The 22,653-nt window shown below is 53.0% G+C and overlaps 1 protein-coding gene across 3 annotated transcripts in view; it reads right to left on the reverse strand.

The window, feature by feature from the left end:
• Nucleotides 1-2,681: 2,681 nt before the first annotated feature.
• CD247 (CD247 molecule) overlaps nucleotides 2,682-22,653 on the reverse strand; it is a 79,820-nt gene continuing 59,848 nt past the window's right edge. For 2 of the 3 annotated variants that reach the window (XM_045546627.1, XM_045546625.1), the window contains exons 2-8: nucleotides 11,113-11,216; nucleotides 9,935-9,991; nucleotides 9,171-9,251; nucleotides 6,848-6,883; nucleotides 5,913-5,969; nucleotides 5,007-5,048; nucleotides 2,682-3,759 (exon numbers count right to left, since the gene is read on the reverse strand). In XM_045546627.1, the coding sequence (XP_045402583.1) occupies nucleotides 3,694-3,759; nucleotides 5,007-5,048; nucleotides 5,913-5,969; nucleotides 6,848-6,883; nucleotides 9,171-9,251; nucleotides 9,935-9,991; nucleotides 11,113-11,216 (443 nt within the window). In that variant the 3' untranslated portion in view covers nucleotides 2,682-3,693. The remainder of the gene's footprint in view (nucleotides 3,760-5,006; nucleotides 5,049-5,912; nucleotides 5,970-6,847; nucleotides 6,884-9,170; nucleotides 9,252-9,934; nucleotides 9,992-11,112; nucleotides 11,217-22,653) is intronic. The other variant, XM_045546626.1, reaches the window with a different exon arrangement.

The raw sequence follows: 22,653 nt of genomic DNA on the forward strand, positions 1-22,653 counted from the left end.
GGGGCCCCGAGTTGAGTAGCACTAGTCTCCTCCAGACATGAGCACTTTGTGTGATCAAACACGCGGGCCCTTGATGGATCCTGCGAGAGAGCTCTTCAAAGCTCCCAGCTCACCATGTATTTGACTGCAGAACTGAGATTGAACTGACTTTTCCGAATTTATTGTTTAAACTGCCATGTCCCTCTAGCATGTCTTGCCAAGTCCTGAACATTCATTCTCCTGGGAGTCCTGTGCAGGGAGCTAATCCTGAACTTGGCAGCTGGTCCTCCTCTTTGAGGGTGCACGACTTCGCGTCCTTTGGCTTATCATGCTACTTAGCATTCAGTGTCGTAATACCATTCATTGATTTCGTAAAAAGGAAAGTTTGGATCTTAGAATGAATTTCCCACAGAGAAAAAGCCTCAGCTTGTTAAAGAACTTTGGGGAGTTCCCTAGCACGTGCTGACGAGCTGCTGGGTGTTCCCACCGAGTTAGGGGACAGGTAGGGAGAGCGGCCACAAGATGTGCCTGCTGTCCCGGAAAGGGACCAAAATGGGAAGGTAAACACTGGGTCCTCTTCTCCCCTGCTCCCATGTCAAAGAACTTCTCATTCCTTTCCTTTCCATCCCTTCTTACATTTATGGTTTGCAGTTACATTTGTAAAGCTATTTTCTTAAAGTAATTTCACGTGTTTAACAAATCCTCTATTTGGTAGAGACAGTGTCATGCTCACTAACAGAAAAAAGACTTTAGCAAGCAAAACCCGTTTGTCACATCCTAAGGAAGGAGGATAAACTACTGATTAGATTCTGTTACCCTGTAGTCCTTTTTTAAAAGGTGGTTACATTCTAACCCACATCCGGGGATATAGACAGAGCTGACATGGGTAGTATCTGCCATTACTCCTTTCTCTTTGGAGAGCCTTTTCTGTCTCCAAAGACCAGGGGTTGAAGTTATAGGACATCTGTGCTGGGAACTGTCATGGGTTCACAAAAGTAGTTATTGATCAACAACTGAAATGTCCAGCACCAAGTGACCAAAACACATCACAAGTCATGGACAGAATGAGGCCTACAGCTGAACAGCTGGCCAAATGACAAGGCTTTAAATCACCTCTGGAGTTGTCCTCTTAGCTAAATTGGCCATCTGCCCTTTTTTTCCCCGCCGTGCCTGGCTTTGGTGTCTTAAGTATTGCTCTGTTCACAGGAATCTTACAAACGAAGAACCTTGAGTCTTCCAAGAATAACCTTGAATTGTACTCTTAAGAAGAAAAGTGATCAGAAATAGTCACATCCTGCCTCTGATTTTAGTGACATTGAAATGATGCACTTTTGAAAATATGGAGAGGTGACTTTATATATTTTGGTTCCTCAATACAAGCGAAATTCCGTATTTCCCTGATTCTGAGACACAGCTTCACATTTTAGCAAATAAAACAGAGCTACATCTTACAGTGGATATATTTAGCAGAGTGTTTTTACCTTGAAATGACTTGATAGTGTATTTTACAATCAATGGTGTCTTGGGATGGAGGGAATACAGTCGTGCTTTGGAGAGGGCACTGCCAGCCCTCAGGGAGGGCAGGAATCCTGGCGATTCCAGGGGTAGCCTCTCTCACCCTGAATCCAAAACTTCACTCTCTCAGGAACTCGGGTTTCTCAGCCGTGCTTCTGCGAGCTCATCCACCCGGCTGTCCCCCAGCCGGCGGGCTGTGCCACTGTCATGCATGGAGCCTGGCATGCCCCACACCCCAGGTTAGCTGCAGCACCGTAGCTCAGTGCCAGCTTTCCTCCTCGCCACTTGAGACATATTCTTGACAGAATGAGGTCAAGCTCTTATTTTCAATATGAGAGCAGCCATTCAGGTCACATCGCCTGTCTGTAACTTAGCTGACCTTGAACCCAGGTCTAGCAAGCCCTAAGTGTGAGGCTCACTCGCTTTCACTAACAGATGAGCCAGACTTCAGTTTTAAAATCCCGGTGAGTAGCAGAAGTTTCCTGAAGACAAGTTACAAATCAAATACCGCCTCTTGCTTGGTTGCCTGTGAATTGTTACACGTGCCTGGCAGCGGTAGGCATCGCTCCGGTTGGAATTCCAAACTTTCAAGGGCTTTTAACGGTCATGGCCTTGGATTTCTAGTTTGAAAAAAATCAAGATATAGATTTCAAAGTCGTTATGAAATATTGATTGGTACGCTTGATGAGTTGGGACCTTATATATAGCCACTGCAGTTAGAGGAAATACTGCTGGGGACAGGGCCACCTTTTGTGAGAGACACTAACCTAAAAGAGCTCTGTTGGCCTCTGCCTTTCCCCCAAACCCTATGATAGGACCGAGGCATTTTGTGCTGCGGCCCGAGCTGCTGTGGGGACTCCCGGACACCCTCTGCTCACGGGCTGGTTTTCCTGCACCCCGCAAGCTGGGCGCCACCCCTCAGCGCTCCTCTCCTGGCCCTCTCCGCTTCTGTTGTAAGGCCGGGCCCAACACGACACAAAATCGCGGCGCGCCCAGCCCTGCCCTGCTCCCCCGAGGCGCAGCCACCGGCCCGGCTCTGCGCTCACCTGCCCGCCCGAGGGGCCTCCTGTTCTGCCCCAGAATCCAGCGGCCCCGCAGCCCCCCCCCCCCCCCCACGGGCAACCTGCTGGTTTCCCGAAGACTAAACTGTCCGTACAGGCTTGACCGCTGAAATAAAGCTTCAAGCAGCGTTTTCACCGAAGCCTTTATTATGCAAAACAGCAAGGCTTTAGCAAGCCAGTATAAATTAAACCCAAGCAGAGCGGAGAGGGTTTTCCTTCCGCGGTCATGCGCCCTTTAGTCACACAGCAAGGCTCTAGTTAGGTGGACTGAGGTTTTCGGCGTCGTGCCCCTGTCCTCTGGGGTCCCGACAGGTCCCGGGTGCAGGGTCTTCCTTGGAGGCCTCCGCGGGGATGGGTTTCTCCGTCTTTCCCTGCCGGCGAGGCGAGCCAGGGCCCTGGGAAGAACGCGGTCGCCTGCCTTCCCGCTGCGCCCCCGCGCTGTGCATGCGGTGTGATGACACTTTTTATACCAGTTTGTGCACAGCTCAGGGGCGGTGTTGTTCATCTTCCGGTGCCCGGCACACACGTGTGAGTGTGGGACGGCGGCCTGAGGGAAGGAGGCCCGGCTGGCCCTGTCACCTCTCCCTGCCCTGTCACCTCTCCCTGCCCCGCGCCTTCCCCACCGAGGGCCCCGCCACGCACCTGCCCAGGCTCCTCCCCCGCGCCCAGCCCCCTCCCAGGCAGGCGCGACACAGCCCGGTTACAGGTGACCTTGAAAGCAGGGGAAGGGTGACCAAATTTACAGCGAGAGCAAAGCCACTCAAATACTGCAGACTATCAGGACATGTGCCAGCGACTGGGGTTTTTCCGGGGACTTTACAAAACACAGCTGTGAGAGGGACTGTGCCGGGCCCCAGGGACAGCACGGAGCTGCCGGGAGAGGGGTCTGCCCCCGGTCACCAGCAAACCAGAAGGCCCTAGACCAGGGCTGTCCCTCTGGGGTGCACACTCCCCTAGAGAGTCCAGGGACAAGATTCTGGGTGTGATGGTTTGGGATCAGCTATGACCAAAGCATCCCAATCACAAAGAGGCATACTCGGGAGGCCGAGAAACACGAGAGAAGTGGGTTGTAAATGCTTTATCCCGGGTCTCACAATCTGGGCGTCTGCAGGTCTGCCCCGGGAGCGGTGAAATCCCGTTAGCGAGGGGGCAGGGCCTGCATGTGGAGGGCGTCATAGGTGTCCTTGGTGGCCGTGCTGAGCCCCTGTTGGTGGCAAATCAGAAGAGGAGGTCAGGAGGCTGCCGGGCAGGGACCGACGCAGAGCCCCGCGGGTCTGACCTCCCACCCGGCTCCAGGGAGAACCTCCCGCCCCACCAGCGGGAGCCCTGGGTGAGAGGACTGCAGGAGATGTGGGTCTGCGCCCTGCCGGGAGTGGCCTTGTGACAGCTCCTTTCCAGCTAAATTCTCACCCCTCTTCCCAACTTCCCAAGCGCCGGGCCCTGCAGCGCGTGGACCCAGCCAACTTCCTGTCGGACCAGGGAGGAAGGAGGGCCTCGCACCCCAAATACTGAGCTGGAATCGGGGGGAAGGGCCAGGCCCACCCCAGAGAACCTGCTGTCCCGGGTACCTAGGCCTACAAGCAGCCCGGACTTGGCACAGGGAGTGAGCGGGGGCTCCTTGGCCTCAGCCCTGCTCTGTGTCCCTCTCCTCCCCAGGCCCAGCTATTCCAGTACGTCCTTTGTCAGGGCACAGGCAGGCAAGCCTGGCCCCAGCCTCGCTGGGACGCCTCCCTCCCTGATCCAGGGGCCAGGAAGGGGATAGATCAACACACAGGCACGTTTCCGGGGCCCTTGTGACACCGCTCTGAGCTCAGCCACGCTCGGCACCCTGACACTCTGGGGTTAGAAGAGCGAGCTGTGAGCAGCCCGGGAGCCAGGAGGAGAGGAGATCCACTGGGAATCATGTCTTACAGAAGTAGGTTGACTGTGCTTCCTTTGCATAATTATTTGCACTGATTTGCATAAGCCAGGCACCTGGCTACAATCACATTTTCTTTCTGAAGTTGTCACTTTTCTTTTTTCTTCACTCTTCCCACCCACCCTCTCATCTTACTAAGGATACCAGGCGGAGCCGCGTTGCTGCAAGGGCCCGAGAGGTGGGTGAAGAGGCAGGAATCACTTGTGTGCATCCTGTGCGTGCGTGTGCGCCTCTGGGGAGACCACACACCCCCGGGCAGCTGCCGCTGCGTCTGCCACAGCCGCACAGTGCACGGGGGCTGCCACAGGCCCCGGCTGGAGCCAGGCAGTTTGCTGGAGGGGCGGAGTCCCAGCCCTGCTCTGGGGGGTTACTGGCCGTGGAGCCACCCCCGTCCTGAACGGCTGCCCTGGGCTTGCCCTGTCCGGCTGTTGGCAAGAGCTGGTGCCACCAGCAAACAAAAAGTGGAAGCCTTGACCTTGCCCCTGTCAGATGGGCCCCCCACGGCCCCACCAGAGGGACACAGCGGCTCCTACCTGGTACAGCACGTCGTGCGCCTTGCCTCTTCGCCGCTGGTTCTTCAGAAGTGAAACGAGAACAGGATTAGAAAGTCAGGCAGTCGGCAGTGGCATTTCTGCTCAGGAGTCCCCAGAAAGTCCGAGGGGATCCCTCCCAGCAGCACCCCTGCCCCCGGAGGGAAGGGTCTTCGGGCCGCGGTCAGGCCTTCGGCTCTATGAGACCGGGCTCTGACCAGCCCGGGTTTGCTCAGCCCTGTTCAGATGGTCACAAACATCAGATGCCAGGGTCCGGGCCCCCGGGATCTGGCCGTGTCGTTTCCCTGCTTGGAATAAATGGGCTTCCCTTCAGCTATGACAATTCTTGGCCAGTCACCCACGCTCACTGGGAATGGCAACGAGCCGTGAGGAGCAGTTACGAGCTCTGACAGAGTCGGTTCAAATCCTGGCTCCCCTACTTATTAGCTATGTGACCTTGGGTAAATTACTTAACTTCCTTTTGTCTTAAAGGGCACGTGTTTCTCATCCGGTTATTGTGGGGATTAAATAAAACCACACAGGGCCCCTGCTCAGAAACGTTCACTGTTTTGCTCTAGTTTGAAATTCTTAATCATTTGTGAACCAGGGGCCCCCCATTTCATTTTGCCCTGAGACCTGCAGTCCCGGGCACTGAACACACATTCGGCTCTCAATACTTATTAAACGTGACCTGCTTGTGCACAGCTTAGGCAATCAGAGAATCTCCCGGCCCTGCCCTAGTTTCTAATGTGCTGTCCGAGCAGGCGAGAGCTGGGCTCACCCCCCTCTGGCGGCCGCCACACCGGCGTTGCAGGTGGGAGGAAGAGTGGGTGGGAAAGAAGGGCCGCGGCAGGGGGTCTGGAAGCCCACGCGGGACTCCCTTGGGAATGACGAGAGAGCCACACTCACCTCGCCTTTCACCCTAATCTCACTGTAGGCCTCCGCCATCTTGTCCTTCTGCAGCGCCTGGGGAAGAAGAGGGCACGAGACTCTGATTTTACGAACTAATGCAGAAGACGGTGGGTCCCCCGCAAGAGGGAGCCCATCGATCCCCAAGTGGGCAGGAGGCTCCCACAGTCAAGGCTCCAAACCTAATTCACACAAACTTCTCTGCCCACCACCAGCTCCAGCCCAACCCCCTCATCTGCAGCCCCTTGGCATCTCCTCTAAGCTGCCAGCCCTCTGCACCGAGCTGAGAAGCTCAGGTGAGGCTCACAAAGACAGGATGTGGCATCCTAGAGAAAGACTCGGTATCGGACAACACATGGGCTCACCTGGGGCCCCCAGCATCATTTATGTGAGCAGGTGTCCCTTCACACAGCCAACGCCGGGGGCTGAAATCAACCCTCCTCTGCCCAGGAAGGTCGGGGAGGTGGCTCCGTTTATAGCAGGCCACCACCCGCACGGGGCTCCTTCGTGGCAGACCCAGATCAAAAACCACAGTCAGGTTCACACCCAGGGTGGTGAGGTTGACCTTTCAACCAGAGGAGACACTCGGGAGAACCTTCTGCACTTGGGACCAGGGGGCCCTCGGAGGGGCCTGCCAGCGTGACCTCACTGTGTCCCCTACACCCCAGGCTACCAACCTAGGAACTCTGGCAGCAGGCTTAGGGGGAAGGGAGGGAAGGCAAGAGAATGGGGAATAACTTGTCACTTTTCAGCTTAAGGGGCCTTTTAGAAGCAGGTGCCACTGCAGGCAGCAAGCAGGTGAGACAGTGCTTGACCCCGGGAAGGAAAGGTCTGGACAAAGATGACCGAGTGTAGAGAAACGCCTTCACCCAGAGCCCTCCTTCAGCCCTTGCCTCTGACTTTCCACAGTGAAATGTGAAAGCTCCTCCACTCACATTGTACAGGCCTTCCTGAGGGTTCCTCTTCCTCTGCTAGGAAAGACAAAGGGGAAGAAGTTAAGGGCAAAGAAAGGTGAATCCAGGCCATGAAAGTGCAGCGAGCCCCATCCTGCCCCGACCCTCGCCCCGGGCCCTGCCCCTGCCCCTGCCTCTCTCCTGCCAGGGCTCCCAGCCTTGTCAGGCCGCCATCGGTCACAGCACAACATGGCCCATACCTGGTTACACGCACAGGTCTCAGAGGGCCTGGACAAGGGCTGACGGACACGTGTGACCAGAAACATTGAGGCCACTCGCAGCATCAGGCAGTACCGCCCTTAAGCTGAGGCAGCCCCGGCCTTTGTCCTGAGCCCTGCTCTTAAAGAGGATCCAAACAAACCAAGTTCAATGACACATTAAAAGGATCATTCACCATGATCAAGTGAGACTCCTGGGTGCAAGGATGGTTCCACATACACAGATCAATAAATGTGATATACCACATTAACACAGTGAATGACAAAAATCATTGCACTAGATGCAGAAAAAGCACTTGACAAAATTCAACATCCTTTCATGATAAAAATTCTCAACATATTAGGTATAGAAAGAATGTATTGATACTTCAACACAATAAGGGCCACAGATGACAAATCCACGGCTAACAGCATACTCAACAGGGAACAGTTGAAAGCTTTTCTTCTAAAATCTGAAACAAGACAAGGATGCCCACTCTCCCCAACTCTGTTTACTATTGTACCGGAGGTCCTAGCTAGAGCAATTGGGCAGAAGAAAGAAATAAAGGTATCCAAATCAGAAAGAAAGAAGTTAAACTGTCCCTGTTTACAGACAACATGATCTTATACATGGATATCGCTGAAGATTCCAAAACAAAAAAACAACTGTCAGAACTGATAAAGGAATTCAATAAAGTTACAGCATGCAAAATCACACAAAAATCGGTAGCTTTTCTCCACAAGAACAAACTTTCTGAAAAAGAAATCAAGAGAACAATCACACTTACAACAGCTACATAAATAAATAAATAAATAAATAAATAAGATACTTAGGAATAAATTTAGCCAAAGAGGTGAAAGACCTATATACCAAAAACTATATAATGAAAGAAATTGAAGAAGATACAGATAAATGGAAAGATATCCCATGTTCATGAATTGCAAGAATTAATATTGTTAAAATGTCCATACTACCCAAAGTAATCTACAGATTCAATGCAATCCCCATCAAAATTCCAACATCATTTCTCATAGATATAGAAAAAAATGCTCAAAATAGAAAAAATAGAAATACAGAAAAACAGAAAAAATGCTCTTCTTCTCCAGCATTTTGGACCCACCAAAAAAAAAAATAGCTAAGGCAATCATGAGCAAAAAGAACAAAGGTGGAGGAATCACACTACCTGATTTCAAACTATACTACAAAGTGATAGTAATTAACACAGAATGTTAAAGGCATAAAGATAGACACATTGAGCAATGGAACAGAACAGAGAGCCCAGAAAAGATCTCCCTACCTACAGTCAGTTGATCTCTGACAAAGGTGCCAAAGATACACGATGGGAAATGGACAGTCTCTTCCATAAATAGTGTTGGGACAACTGGATATACATATCCAAGAGAATGAAATTGGACCCTTATACCACATGCAAAAATCAACTCAAAACTTATTATAAAGACTTAAACATAAGTCTTTTGGTTGTATGTTTTGGTTTTGTTTTGTTTTTGAGGCAGGGTCTCGCTCTGTTTCCCTGGCTGGGGTATAGTGGCATCACCATAGCTCACAGCAACCTCAGACTCCTGGACTCAAGCAATTCTCCTGCCTCAGTCACCCAAGGAGCTGGGACTACAGGCGTGAGCCACCATGCCCGCCTACTAACCATAAGTCTTGAAGCTGTAAAACTACTAGAGGAAAACGTAGGGGGAAAGAGCCCCAGAGCCCATACCCTGACCATGCTCTGCAGGGGTCCCAGGACCCAGAACTCCCTGCCCTGTGGTCTTGGGCCCCTTCTTCACCCGGTCTGTTCTCCGAGGGCAGATGGTGCCACCGGTGTGCATCTCAGGGTGGCCAAGGAGCAGTTTGAGGGGAGGCGGGTGGAGCTGAGACATGGGGGGAGGGGCACTTTCTGGCACCAGGCCCCCCTAGGCCCGTATGGAACCAGGGAGGCAGGAAGAGAGGGCGGCCGAAAGTGGGTCTCCACCTGTCCGCTTGCCCCCGGCCCACACACGGCAGGGCGGAGTCTGGTTGCAGAGTGTGTGGGTGCTGAGAAGGTCCCCCCAACACACACACACACCCCACACAGGGGCCGAGAGGGGGGGTTCCCTACCTGCTTCCCTCCCATTTCCGGGTCCTGGCCCCGTCTCTTATCCAAAATGTCGTACTCCTCTCTTCGTCCTAGATTGAGCTCCTAAAACAGACAGGAAAGCGTCAGGCGCAGGAAAGGAACCTCAGGAGGACGGGCCAGCTGGACGGGGGGGTTGGTGTCCCTCTCCGTGGTGGCTCACAGAAAAGGGGCAGGGACTGAGCAGGGGGCGGTAATGGGTCCATCCGGACGCCATCATCTCAGGGGACACGGCAAAGAACACGCGTCACCATAGTGGGGACGGGGTCTCCAAGTGCTTTTCTTACTGGGAGCGGGTCGGTCTATCGGGAGAAGCAACGGAGCAAAGAAAGCAGCGGAGGCTCAGGGAGGGTCGCGGATCCAGCCGCAGGCCTGTCGCACAGGAGCGTGAGGCCGCTGCCCCCTCCGCTGACGGGGTCAGATGCTGGGACCGTCCCCCTGCGCCCCTCCAGCCCTGGCAGATCTGGGGGCTCGTCAGCGGCAGGGGGTGCGCGGAGCGCTGCTGGGCGCGTTCCAGCCATCGACCGTGACAGCGCCCGTGCGACCCTCAGGCCACCCCCACCAGGCAGGTCCCACCGCTATTCCCGTTTTAGGGATTAGAACACTGAGGTTGAACAAGTTGCCGCCGGGTCAAAGAGCTGACAGCCGAGGAGCAGACCCCAGACTGAGAGTCTGGCCGGCGCGTCCCCCACGTGCCGGGAGAGGACTGTCCCCGGCTTCTGCGTGGGTCTCGGGAAAGGCCGACTTACGTTATAGAGCTGGTTCTGGCCCTGCTGGTGCTCGGGGACCGCAGCGCTCCTGCTGAACTGGAACACACGAGAGCACAGCGCGTCACTGCTCAGCGCGACCCTGGGGCCACCCTGGGGACAGCCCCGCTCCCGTCCTTGACAATGGACAGCGCGTGCTCTGCCTGCTGGGGCCGAGCCCTTGCAAGGCCCAGGGACGTGGCAGCCCCTGTTCTGAGCTCAGCTGTCTTTTCTCCTCCCACTGGCGACAGGAGCATCCACAAGGCCGGCCCCGGGGCCAGCGGGAGCCGATTCCCCGGATGGTGCCGGCATCCGGGCGGCCGAGTTCCAGGACTGCGGCCGCACAGGGTCCTGCCTCCCACCTTGGCCCCTGGGGCCGGGCGCTTTCTGTGCACCGCTCGCCCAGCCCTCTGCTATTGCTCGGCGACACTCGGGCTCGCACGCGCTTAGTGTCCCGAGCATCTGCTGAAAGGTCACACATCCTCCCTGTGTTCGGTTCACGCCGCCTCCGCCCAGAGAAACTGCAAGATCTTACAGAGTCAGAACATTGGAAACAACCTTAGCAGTCATCTAGGGCAGCGTTTTTAAACTTTAAAAAGTCAGTAAGATTCTGTTTTTTAAATAAAATCTTGTGCCAAAGTTTGAAATTCAAAAGAGAAATGGGTTGGGGGCGCTCAAGAGATGATAGGAACTGGAGCCTCCCCCTCCCCCTAAATCCGTCCACACCCTCTGTCCACACCATGCGCAGCCCCTCCAACAAATGCAGGGTCTGCAAGGCACCAGGTGAAAACCGGTGCTCTGGGCCGACTCTCCCATTTACAGATGGAGAAACTGAGGTTTCAAGAGAAAGGCGGACATTAGCAGTTGGACAGCAGGACCTGGGAAGGGGCCACAGGTCCCCACTTCCCTGCTCTTAATTGCCTGCATGTAAGCCCCTTTCTTGGCAGCAGTATCCCCTGCCACTGTGATGGCACATCTTTGTACATCTCCTCACTGAGACACCCAGCACCAGGCTCTCCCTCTTCCCCTGTCTGGCTCAGCCACACATGCACCCCTGCCTTCTCCTTAGCCTGCCCAGTACTTGGCTGGTCCCTGCTTTGCCCATGAATACTAAGCCCCACGTACCACCCTAGCCTGCAACTTCCAAGAACATCCTCCTCCCAGAGCCCAGTGGTACCCACCTTTGCTCTCAGGAACAGAGCAGTGATAATGACACCGTAGATGAAGAGGATTCCATCCAGCAGGTAGCAGAGTTTGGGATCCAGCAGGCCGAAGCTCTGTGCCTCTGTACCAAGAGACAAAGCTGGTTAGCCAGGCCCAGGGTGACAAGAAGATGTCCCCATCACCCCAGGATGGCCAAAGAAATCATGACAAGGAGACTAGATCCAATCTCTATACCTCTGGCTGATCACAACCTTCCTCCCTCCCACCTCGACTAGCCCCTGGAAAAACCCAGCCTGCCCCAAGGCAGATGTGGCCCCTGGTGGGGTCACAGAGCCTGGGGAGACAGGAGGGGAGGTGGGAAGGTGAAGCTGTCCCCCGACCCCTGTGCACAGGGCTTCTGCCTCGGGGGGCATGGGAGCTCGGGTGTGTGAGAGCCCCTGTGGGAACCAGGAACTCTGGAAGCCTCGGGAAGATGCCCGGGTCTGGATGAATGGTACCACCCGGACCAGGCTGTGTGGCTCCTGAGGGCTCCTGCAGGGAGAGAACGGGGCTCTGGGGGGTGGCAGGGGTGGGGCTCAGAGACTTGGTGGTACTATCTAACTATTAATTAGGACAGTGAGAATTTAGGTTAACTTCCCCCAAACTCTCTGCTTCCTCAGAGCCAGACACTGTCCCACACCGGGCAGTGGAGTCTGGTGCTTGGCTTCCCTCCCCAGCCCCAAAGGGTCTCACGGGCAAGGCACAGAGGTACCTTCAGTGGTCCCATCCCCTCCTGGGCCTGGCATCTCCCTGCCCACCAGCCTTGCTCCGTGGCCTCAGCCTCATCTGTCTCCTCTCCCAGACTATTAGCCCCTTGCCTTCGCGTGCACTGTTCCCTCTTCACGTTCCCTCCTTTTCTCTCCCTGCAGCTCTGCCAGCTGTTAAAATCGAATGCATCCTACAAAATGCAGCTCAGCGTTCCCCTCTGTTTATCCTCTCCCACCCCAAATTTCCAAGGGGCCCTTAACCCCTACGGCCACTTTAACCTTTGTCCAACTGTAGTTAATGCACATTTAGTTGACACTGGCATTGGCATAAAATGGGTTGGGGAACCAGGTACAGCAAATATTGCAGTTAAATAAAATGTGCGTTTTTATTCGAAAGATCACAGCGCTGTGAACGAGGAGATGCAGATTTTAGTCTCGACTGTGTTTCCCACTAGGCGGGTGTGCAGCAACTCAATCTGGGAGACGGGGTGTAGCACCCGTCTCGCTCCTCCCCGGCCTGGCGACCCGGAGGGCCCAGGCCCCAGGGCGGCTCGGGCGGCCCGAGTGTCTCCCGAGGCCGGGGCGCCCCCTGGTGGCCGCCCGCGGGCCCACGCCGGGGCAGAGGCGCGGACATTGCAGGCTGGAGCGCTGTCGCAGCCTTACCAGCTGCGTGACTTGCGGCAAGCTATTTACCCTCTTTCAGCTGCCTCTTCTGTTACACAGAGTGAAAGCTGTTCCGTTTCATCAGTGTTCACTCGGAGCCAGACACTGCCTGAGATGCAATCACTGTCAGGTCCTACCAGCCACGCACGGAAACTGAGGCACCGAGGACTCCAGGCTGAGAGCGCACGGAAGGCACCAAGTGGCCCAGCACCGGCCCCGGCGTGTCTCCGACCCCCGTCCCGCCCCCAGCCCCGCCCGTCTGCCCCTCCGCGCGTCCGGGCCATCCCCTGGATCCCCCGCGAGCCACGCAAACAGGAGATGCAAGGCTGTCCCCTGCGTCCCCGCCCGCACCACCCCGCATCCCTCCGTCCTCGGGCCTTTGACTCCAACCCCAGCTCGGGCCCCGTCCTGGTCCCGGGCAGCCTATCTCTGCAGAAACTTCCCGCAGACCCTGCTCGAAGGCCACCGAGGACCCAGCCGCGGGGGGGGGAGTCCGAGCCACCGTCCAGCCGCGTCAGCGCTCTGCCTTGCCAGCCCCGCCCTGCAAGGGCCACGCCTTCCTGCCACTCTGGTCCCCTCGCTCCTGTCCTTCACACTCCACTCTTCCGTGAACACACCAGCGCTTTCCTCCCTCCCTGCTGCTTTGAGCTGGTTCCTCTTCCAGGACTGGCCTTGCTGGCTGCACCCTCCCCTCAGCACCTGCCGAAATCAGACTCCCAACACCTGGGGCCTAGGAAAACTCGGCGGGTGGTGTAGGTGCAAGAGCCCGCATCCCACCACGCACTGGCCAAGCATAACTCAGCAGGACTCCAGGATGCCCCTGCATCTAGGCCATCTAGGCCGTGAGCACTGGAGACCGATGGCCGCCTCTTCTGCATCTTCGCCTCTTCCTCCACCCCGGCGTCAGAGTGAAGGGCGCGACAAGGACAATCACTTGATGCCCTGGGGTTTTTCAGGGCTGAGTTCCAGCAGTGAGCAAGAGGTGGCCAGTGAGGGAGGTGTGCCTGTCCCCTGGCCCCGAGGCAGGGCCGCAAGTCCCCAGTGACCCAAGGTAGGGTCTAAAGGCCTCTGGGAGACAAGCCAGCCCCCCTCGAAGGCCACCGAAGCTGGGGTGATTTTTCCTTTTAGGACTGCAGAGGAAATGGCAGTGGCGATTTACGGGACTTGTTGAGACTCAGAAAAAAAGCTGGGAGAAAATCGCTCAGAGCTGCCTGTCGCAGAAAATGAGAACAGAAAAATTACTGGGCAGTAAATTTAGCACAAATAAGAAGAAATATTTCTTCGTGTTGTGCAGAGTCAGCGCGGTGGGGGGCAGGGGAATGGGGCGCCTCCCTGGAGATAAGTAATAGGGACAAGTTTTCTTTCTTTCTTTTTAAGAGCAGCATGATTTTATGACCCATGACAAGCGTGCTGGGTGCGGGTGGGCAGAGGGGAGCGTATGAACCCCAGCACGCTCCCCGGGCAGGGCCTTCCCTCTCCTCGGTCCGCTGGGCCTGTGTTGGGGGGTGGGGGTGGGGGCTCAGGAAGGCCCAGAAAGCTCCACGCAGCAGCGCAGGACCCAGTTCGATGACATAACTGATTAAATATTCACTGGGCATCTGCTCTGTGCCAGGGGCTGCTGGAAGAGAAGGAGCCCAGGATTGGTACAAATGGGTTCTAGGACTTCCCCTGCCACTTACTAGCTGTGTGGTCTTGGGCAAGTCAACCCCCCTCTCTGGGCCTCAGTTTCTTCCTCTATGAAGCGGAGGGAAATCCTATCCACCTTAGGATTGTGGTGAGAATCAGATGAGATAACACTGGTAGGTGTTTTTGTAAATGACAGGGCTTCTATTTCCTCTATAAAGACAACGGTGTCTAACGCTTGGGTAGGGTCTTCTGAGTCCCAGCCCTCGTGGGCTTAAGGTCACACACAGGGTACAGGGGCTTCCCTGGAGCAGCAGACAGTGTTACAGGATTAAATACGATTAACTCTTATGGGGTGAGGACTAAATCAGATCATTTTTATGGGGTGAAGGACCCCATAAGGATATGTGCTCCATTATGTTAGCTATTGTCACAGTTTTTACTTTAAGCACGTGCACACAAGCTGTCGCCTTCCTGCCTGGTAGCAGGACACCTGGAATGGTCCACAGGAGTGGCCCAGAGGAGGCTCCAGGGGCAGCCAGAGCTGATCACAAAGTATCCAGCCGTGTGGTTCGTTGCGTCTAAAAACGTTATGAGTCTAGTTAGTGTGAGTGAGCCTAGCTATCTCTATGCGGCCTTTCTCCATCTTCATAAAAGCCCCGAGTGTGGGAAGTTCCACGGCACTGACCATTAACAGGAAGGTTCTGAGGCCCCAGCGGCCAGCCCGGGGGAGGCTCCCGTCCTTATAGAATCTGACTTCTGCCAGTGAAATTTACTTGAACTGTATCGTCTGTCTCTGAGCCAGATTGTCAACTTCTGCAAACAGGATTATTAGGTCTTAATCAACCTGGTTCTTCCACAGCCCGAAGCTGCGAACACACTGGTGCCCATCTCCGCCTCCAGCCAGCCTCGTCCCCCAGCAAATCCTGCTGAGGAGCTGGCCTCCGCTGGACGCCCTCACATCCAACTACTCAGGATACCTCTTATTTGAACCCCAGTTTGTACTTTTGAAATTCCTGTGCCTGATCAGGTTTGATTCCCGTGAGAGGTAAGTAGGGGGTTATTATTGGACCCAATACGTAGGTTGATAAACTGAGACTAGAGGAAGCAACTTCACCAAAGGACGCCTGCAGGTTAGACACAAAACTGGATGGGATTACTGGGTCTCCTGACTCCAGGTACTTTTCTTAGCTCTCTGCCTTAGGTGATTTGACCTGTGGCCACGGGACCCAGAGTTCTCACCCACCTCTGAGCTCACAGCCCCTTGCTGTCTGCCTGCCTTTGACACTTGGTCACAGCAGCTTGTGAACATTTCACGTCCTGGAGTTCCCCCCACCAACGGGCTCTGTAAAGCACAGATGGTGCATTTTGGTTTCACTTACTCGTTTCCCCTCCTCCCCTCGCACATCATAGGCCGCTTGAGAAGAGGAAAGAACATAGACCTTCGAGTCAGAAAGACTGAAAGACTCAAATTTGGAATCTGCCTCTTACTGGCTTAGCGTTCTGGGACAGCTTCAGTCCCGCACTGCAGAGGGGTTTAATAAGACTGACTTCACAGGGTGGCGGTGCACAGCAGAGGCAATGAAGTGTGCGGGGAGGTGCCCTGCACCGTGGCCATGCTGAGCCCACAGGTCTTGAGTGGCCTTTGCCACAATGGAGGCTCTGCAGGTACAAGCAGCAGCAGGAGTGGACAGGTCCTCCCACCTCTTCTTGCCAGGGCTGGGGACAGAACCTGGGCAGATCCCCAGCTCAGGAAGGGGATACCCACCCTTCAGGGGTGTGTGAGGATAAAATCAGATAACGATCATGTATAAAGTGCCCGGCATGCAGTAGGAGCTCAGTAGTGCATGGACAGTCTGAGAACTCTTCACTCCACAAAATGATAAGCATGTGACTTACATTTGCACTCAGCATACAGTTTAGAGAACTCTCCGCCCTTTCATCATCTGGTTTAATCCTCAGAACAAACTTGTATGCGAAGGGCAGAAATATTACCAAGTTTGCAGAAAAGGAAATTGAGGCTCCAATAGATCACACAGCTAGAAATTTCCTGAGTGCATCTGACGCAAAGTCCCTGCTCTCTCCACCTTATCCCAGTGCCCCTGGGATTCCCCTCATCCATAGAGCTTCCCACCTTTTGCAGGAATTTCTTCTTTAGCAGGTAACTTCGGCTTCTGCTTGAATACCTCGGGTGACAGGGAGCTCACCACCCACCAAGCACTGGTGGGGAGCTCTGATTTTCAGTCTTTTAAAAATAATTTTGATCTTAGTTCTGCCTTCAGAAGTACAAATTACACAAATCCTCCAGATTGTATAGGGTAGCCTTCCCAATCCCCCCTCCAGCTTGTCTCCACTTTAACAGGAAGCACTTCAGCACTGCAGGTTAAGAACCAACCCTCTGAAGGTAGGCGACGTGAGTCCAGGCCCTGGGTCTGTTACTGTGTGATCATGGCGTCATAGTAGCTACCTCCCAGGGTGTGAGACACTTAAATGGGAGGGGTTTGGTAACTGGTAAGTGCTCAGTTCATAGGAGCCAATGGAATCGATATTAATCACAGTAGCCCACGATCCAGGTGGGAGTGGCCAGTTTCCAAGTCCCCTGACTCTCCTCCCTTTGCACCTCCCACCTTGAGCCCAGGGGCCTGCTGCTGCCCAGCTCTGCCCCCAGGCTCAGATACAACTGGCAATGACACTGCAGGCTAAGAATTTCGAAAACAGGAAGTCACGTGTCCTCAGGAAGGCAGTGGCAGCAGCTATGGGGGGCCTGTGTCAGGCAGGGTGCCGGGTGTGAGGCCAACCCAATGGCCACAGCCCCAGGGGCACCAGACCTCCCCCTCCGGGGGCTGCTCCCTTTCATTGAGCAACTAATTTTCACTGCAGCAGGAAAGAGACAGGCTAGACACACAGAGTAATAGTTATAACCACTAGCTGAAGATTTCTTCTGGGCCAGGAACCACATGTGAGTTTTTCCATTCGGTCTTCACAGTGACTCTGACTTCACAGCTGGGGAAACTGAGCCGCAGAGAGGTTCATAACATGCCTAAGGGCTGGAGCCAGGGTTGAACCCAGGTGTGTCTGGATCCATCGTCCAGGTCTTCACCACCACTTGGTACTGCCCTTGGACGACTTGCTGGTCCTCAGGGCTGGGGGGAGGAGTCCTCACAGGGCTGTGAACTCCTTCCTTCTCTGAGGCTGGAACCTTTACAGCAGGTAATGTCCGGACTCTACACTTGGCCTCCTTTCTTTGAGGGGACGGGGCTGACAGTCCTAGGGGGGTAACAGATGGCGATGGCCTGCTACCAAAGGTGAGGCCAGGACCCACACTGGCCAGTGTACATCTCGGACGACCTACCTAGAGACGCCCTAATCACCTTGACCTGCAGAGCAGCTCTACCTAATTCATTGGCAACATGTAATGTCTTGCTACTCACTTTTATCTGCCAAAACCTCCTCATCCCTCTCCTCAGTGCTGGATTTCAAATATTCATGTTTCATTGGGTCACAATTGCCTACAAAATATAGATTCCCATAGAAAAGAGTTCCAAGGGAAGGGGGAAGAAAGGGACCGTGATTTCTTAGGGGTAGCAAGATTGTGGACAAATGTTTCCCTTCTTACATTATATTTTTATTTCCATTAAAGTTTTTATAGTTCATGCAATACTTTGTGATCATTTTTCTTTTTCTTTTTGAGTAAATCAACTCGCCATAAAAGCGCAGAAAAGTAGAAAAAAATCAAAATCACTTATAATACCACTTTCAAACACAGCCACTATTAATATGATGGCAGATTGCCTTCCAAAGTGTTTGTTATTTATAAATTGAATCATTTTATATCAAAATGTTTTCCCTGACAAAACTTGTGTTTTCCAGTTAGTATTATAATTTAGCATTTCATGTTAGTTATTTCATATGTTCATATTTCATGTTACTTCATGGTTTTATTGAATATCATTTTTAATGGTTGCCTAATAATCCTTCCACTATTTAACCATTCCCCATGGATGGTCATTCGTTTCCAATTATTCACCATTGTAAATAGTTCTGTGATGAACAGCCTCGTTTCTAAAGCTTTTTACAGATTTAGAATTCAATCAATAATCCTTGAAAAATGAAAGCTAAGACTAATAGTCCAAGAGAGAAATCAGCAAAAGATATAACTAGGCAATTCTCAGAGGAGGAAAACAAATTGCATATAAACATATAAAAAGACACTCCATCTCACTACTGGTCAAGGAGATGAAAGTATAAAATGCCAAGGAGATGGATCCTATTTTTCCTGGTGGTTTGGGCAAGTTTCCACTGTGAGGCTATGGAGAGGAAGGGCCCTCCTGGCAGAGGACCAGCAGGTGCCAAGGCCCTGCGGTGGACCCACACCTGGCGCATCTGAACGGCAAGGGGGTGGGTGTGGCCAGGGTGGCATGAGTGAGGGGGAGTGCTGGGAGACCAGGTCGGAGGGCGACAAGAGTGTGGGGCATTGGGTAGAACCTCCTTGCCCAGTGGCTTTCACTCTGAATGAGATGGGGAGCAATTGCAGTGTTTTCTCTTTTTACAAGTACATGCTATTTTTTAAATTTCAAAAGTGTTAATAAAATTCCAAAGAAAAAATTAAAGCCAATTGGAACAAGGCGAGGTTCACAGTTGCCTTGGTCCCCTGGGCCAGCTGGAGATGCCCTGGCCAGCGGCAGGACGGGCCCGAAACCCGGACTGTGCTGTGAGGCTGCCATCTGCCCCGTGCTCCCCCGAACGTAGTGATGGTCATCTCTCCCTGCCCCTGCCCCAGAAACCGAGCTACGGTTTCCACCCAGGAAGTGGTTCCATTTCTACTTAAGGCATGTCAATCCATTCATTCTTTTGTTCTTGCACCATTCATTAACACCTATTGATGACTAAGTGATCACTCATAAGTTTTGTTATGGGCTGAATTGTGTCCTCCTAAAATTCTTATGTTGAAGCCCTCACCCCCAGAACCTCAGAATGTGACTGTATGTGGAGATGAGGTCATTAGAGAGGTAATTAAGTCAAAAATAAGGTCATTAGGAAGGGCCCTAATCCAATATGACTGGTGTCCTTCTCAGAAGAGGAGACTGGGGTACTGACAAGTACAGAGGGAAGGTGACGGGAGGACACAGGCCATCTCCAAGCCAAGGAGAGCAGCCTCCGGAGAAACCCACCCTGCGGACCTTAGTCTCAGACTGCTGGCCTCCAGAACTGTGAGAAAACTAATTTCTGATGTTTAGGCCACCCAGTCTGTAGTGCTCTGTCATGGAAGCCCTGGAAAATCTCCTCTGAAAATAGCCACCATCATTCCTAACTTTCCAGTAATTGTGAGGAGGGGGCATATAACATGTAAGCTAGCACCTGGCAGAGTGCCTGACACATAGTAGCTGCTCAAAACACATGGTGACCACTATTATTAAGAGGAAGTTCCAGGCATTGTGCTAGACAGTGAGGGTGGAGGTGAAAGACACAGATATAGTCCTGCAGCTGAGCAGGGAGGTGGGCACGAGAGAGGGACACAGCTTGTTAAGGAAACACAAGGGAGGGGACAATACCTGCAGCCACACTCTGGGAGTAAGACAAGGACCCACAAGTGACCTCCCTTGGCCAGGAGGTTTCCTATTTCAGTTCCCTCCACTCATTCCCCCAGCAGCCCCCCCAAGGACAAGTCTCTTGAGTTAGCAGAGAGTACTTGCTATGTGCAAGGCACATAGTATGAGACACACACACACATTTGTGTACGTGTGCATATATACACATACACAGAATAATACATACATATATGTATGCATGTGTGTATATACATACAGAAGGAGCAATATATATGTATGATAAATACATACACACAGAGATATACACACACAGAGATAGAGAGACATATTCTTACCTCTTGATGCAAGCTTGGACACGTGGTTTTCCCTGGCCGACTGCAGGGACCACACTATCACAATCATCATCACACCAAACATTTGCTCCACGCTTTGTTTACAAAACCCTTTCATATTTTTTGTTTCATTTGATCCTAACAACAATTGAATGAGGTAAGCTGGGCAGATCTTATTTGCTCCACTTTGCAGATAAAGAGACTGAAGGTCAGAGAGGTGAAGTGACTCTCCTGCAGTCACATGGCTCACGTGGCAGAGCCCAGAGGAGAGGCCAGGTCTTGCTAGGCCTTTGTTCCTTCCCACACAGCACATAGCCCTCACATTTTGTTCTTGAACATCAGCACCATTTAAAAGAAATCTACTTTAGATCAAACCCCCTTATGTCAAAATTCCAGGCAGGATTTTGCCATTTCCCTGAGAATTTAATTTATTCTACAGATAAACTCTCACAGGACACAGAGACCTATGTACAAAAATGTTCATTGTATCATTATCTACAGAAGCAAAAACCAAACAAACAAAACCTGAAAATAATGCAAACATTCACCACCTGGGAGCCTGATAAATTTTGGTATACTCATATATAGTAGTTAAAAAAACACACACTGTATGTGCTACTATGGAAAGATCTATAAGATAATTAGGCTTAAAAAAAAAAAGGCAAGGCCAGGCACAGTGGCTCATGCCTGTAATCCTAGCACTTTGGGAGGCTGAGACAGGAGGATCTCTTGAGGCCAGGAGCTCAAGATCAGCCTGGGTATCATAATAAGACTCCCATCTCTATAAAAAATTTTTAAAAATTATCTAGGTGTCACGGTGGCATGTACCTGTTAGTCCCAGCACTAGAGAAAAAAAGGCAAGCTCTACAATGGCATGTAAATGTCTGTGTATGAAAAAAAAATTATGTAGGACACATATATATTCTTTTTTCTTTTTTTGAGACAGGGTTTTGTTCTGTCACCCAGGCTGAAGTACAGTTGTGCACTCACACAGTTCACTGCAGCCTCAGACTCCTGGGCTCAAGTGATCCACCTGCTTCAGCCTCCCCAGAATCTGGAACTACAAATGTGTGCCACTACACCCAGCTAATTTTTCTATTTTTTATAGCGATGAGGTCTTGCTGTGCTGCTCAGGCTGCTCTAGAACTCCTGGTCTCAAGCGATCCTCCTGCCTCAGCCTCCCAAAGTGCTAGGATTACATGTGTGAGCCACCACGCTGGGCCTGTATACCTACAAACAATAAAAATGTATCTGGATGGAGTTTCTGTTAGGAATGATGAAAAAGTTCTGGAAATGGATAGTGGTGATGGTTGCATGACATCAGGAATGTACTTCATACCATAGAATTACACTTAAAAATGGTGAAAATGGTAGTATTTGTTATGTATTTTTACCACAATTTTTAAAAATTTTAAAAATATATGTATATCTGGACTGTTACACACACACACACACACACACACACACACACACACACACACACACACACACACAAAAGTTATCCACAGTGGTTACTTCTTCAGAGGAGCCAGGGGAGGAAGAGCTTGGGAGAATTTTACTTATTTTCCACTTTGCATCTTTTTGTGCTTTTTGAAACTCTAACTATGAAAGTATATTACATTCATAATATTAAACAACCAAAACAAAAACAAATAACGTGAATCCTTAATTCAAAGCATTGTGTGCAGCAAAGTTCCCGGCGGGGCAGCAGGGGGAGGGGCAGAAACTGGCCCACCCAGCCAAGCACCTTGAACTGGGCTGTGGCTCCATACCTTTCTGGTGATACTTGCTGGGGTTTGGAATACCTCTGCTATACGGAAAATTTCACAGTACTGGTATTTGGGGCATAAGATTACATGTATGTATGAATACAAAAACTATTACTGCTGCAAATAGCATGATCATCATTGTTATTATCATGCAGTGCTGCAGGAATGATGCTTTTGGTTCGGGCGCACGCGCTGCGCTGCCGCTGGCGAGTGGCAGCAGCCGGTCCCCACCCCAGGCTGGGAGCTGGAGACCCCAGAGGCCCAGCAGGTTTCCGCGCCGGGGGAGATGAGGCTGCCTGGACAACCCAGCGGGGTCCACAGGGGGCTGTTCTGCAGCCCTCGCCCCTCGGGCCCCCTCTGGAACCGTCCTGGGCACCAGGCACAGGGGGACCCCCGATGGAGCAGCCTCCTGCGGCCCCAGGCTTCCGGGACGCTGGGAGAGGAAATGGCATTTTGGTTTGAAAACCGACAAGATACCGTGGGAGACAGAGCGAACAATTCCCTCCGATTCTAAACAGACCCGCCGTCTGCGAAGCGGCGCTCGGGCTTCGCCCCCTGCCGTCCCCACGTCCAGGGTCGGTCCCGCCCGGCGCTCCCGCGGGCTGCGGCGCCCGGCGTTCTCGCCAACCCCGCGCGAAGCCCGGGCGCGACCCGAGCTCGGGAAGGGCAGGTCCCCCCCCGGGGGAGGCGAGGCCCGCGCCCCGGGAACGAGCCTCCGGGCCCTCGCGCCCCGCGGCCGGGCGGGCTCCCCACGCGCTGTCGCGCGGTCCCGCCACGGCCCGTGCGGTTGCCGCGAGCCCCGCCCCGGCCCCCTCGCTGCCTCCTCGCTCGAGGTTTCCTGTCGAGCGCTGCCAGCCCGGCCTGGGTTATCGCCCG

Source organism: Lemur catta, chromosome 3 (genome assembly GCF_020740605.2).
Source record: "Lemur catta isolate mLemCat1 chromosome 3, mLemCat1.pri, whole genome shotgun sequence".
Taxonomy (NCBI): Eukaryota; Metazoa; Chordata; class Mammalia; order Primates; family Lemuridae; genus Lemur; species Lemur catta.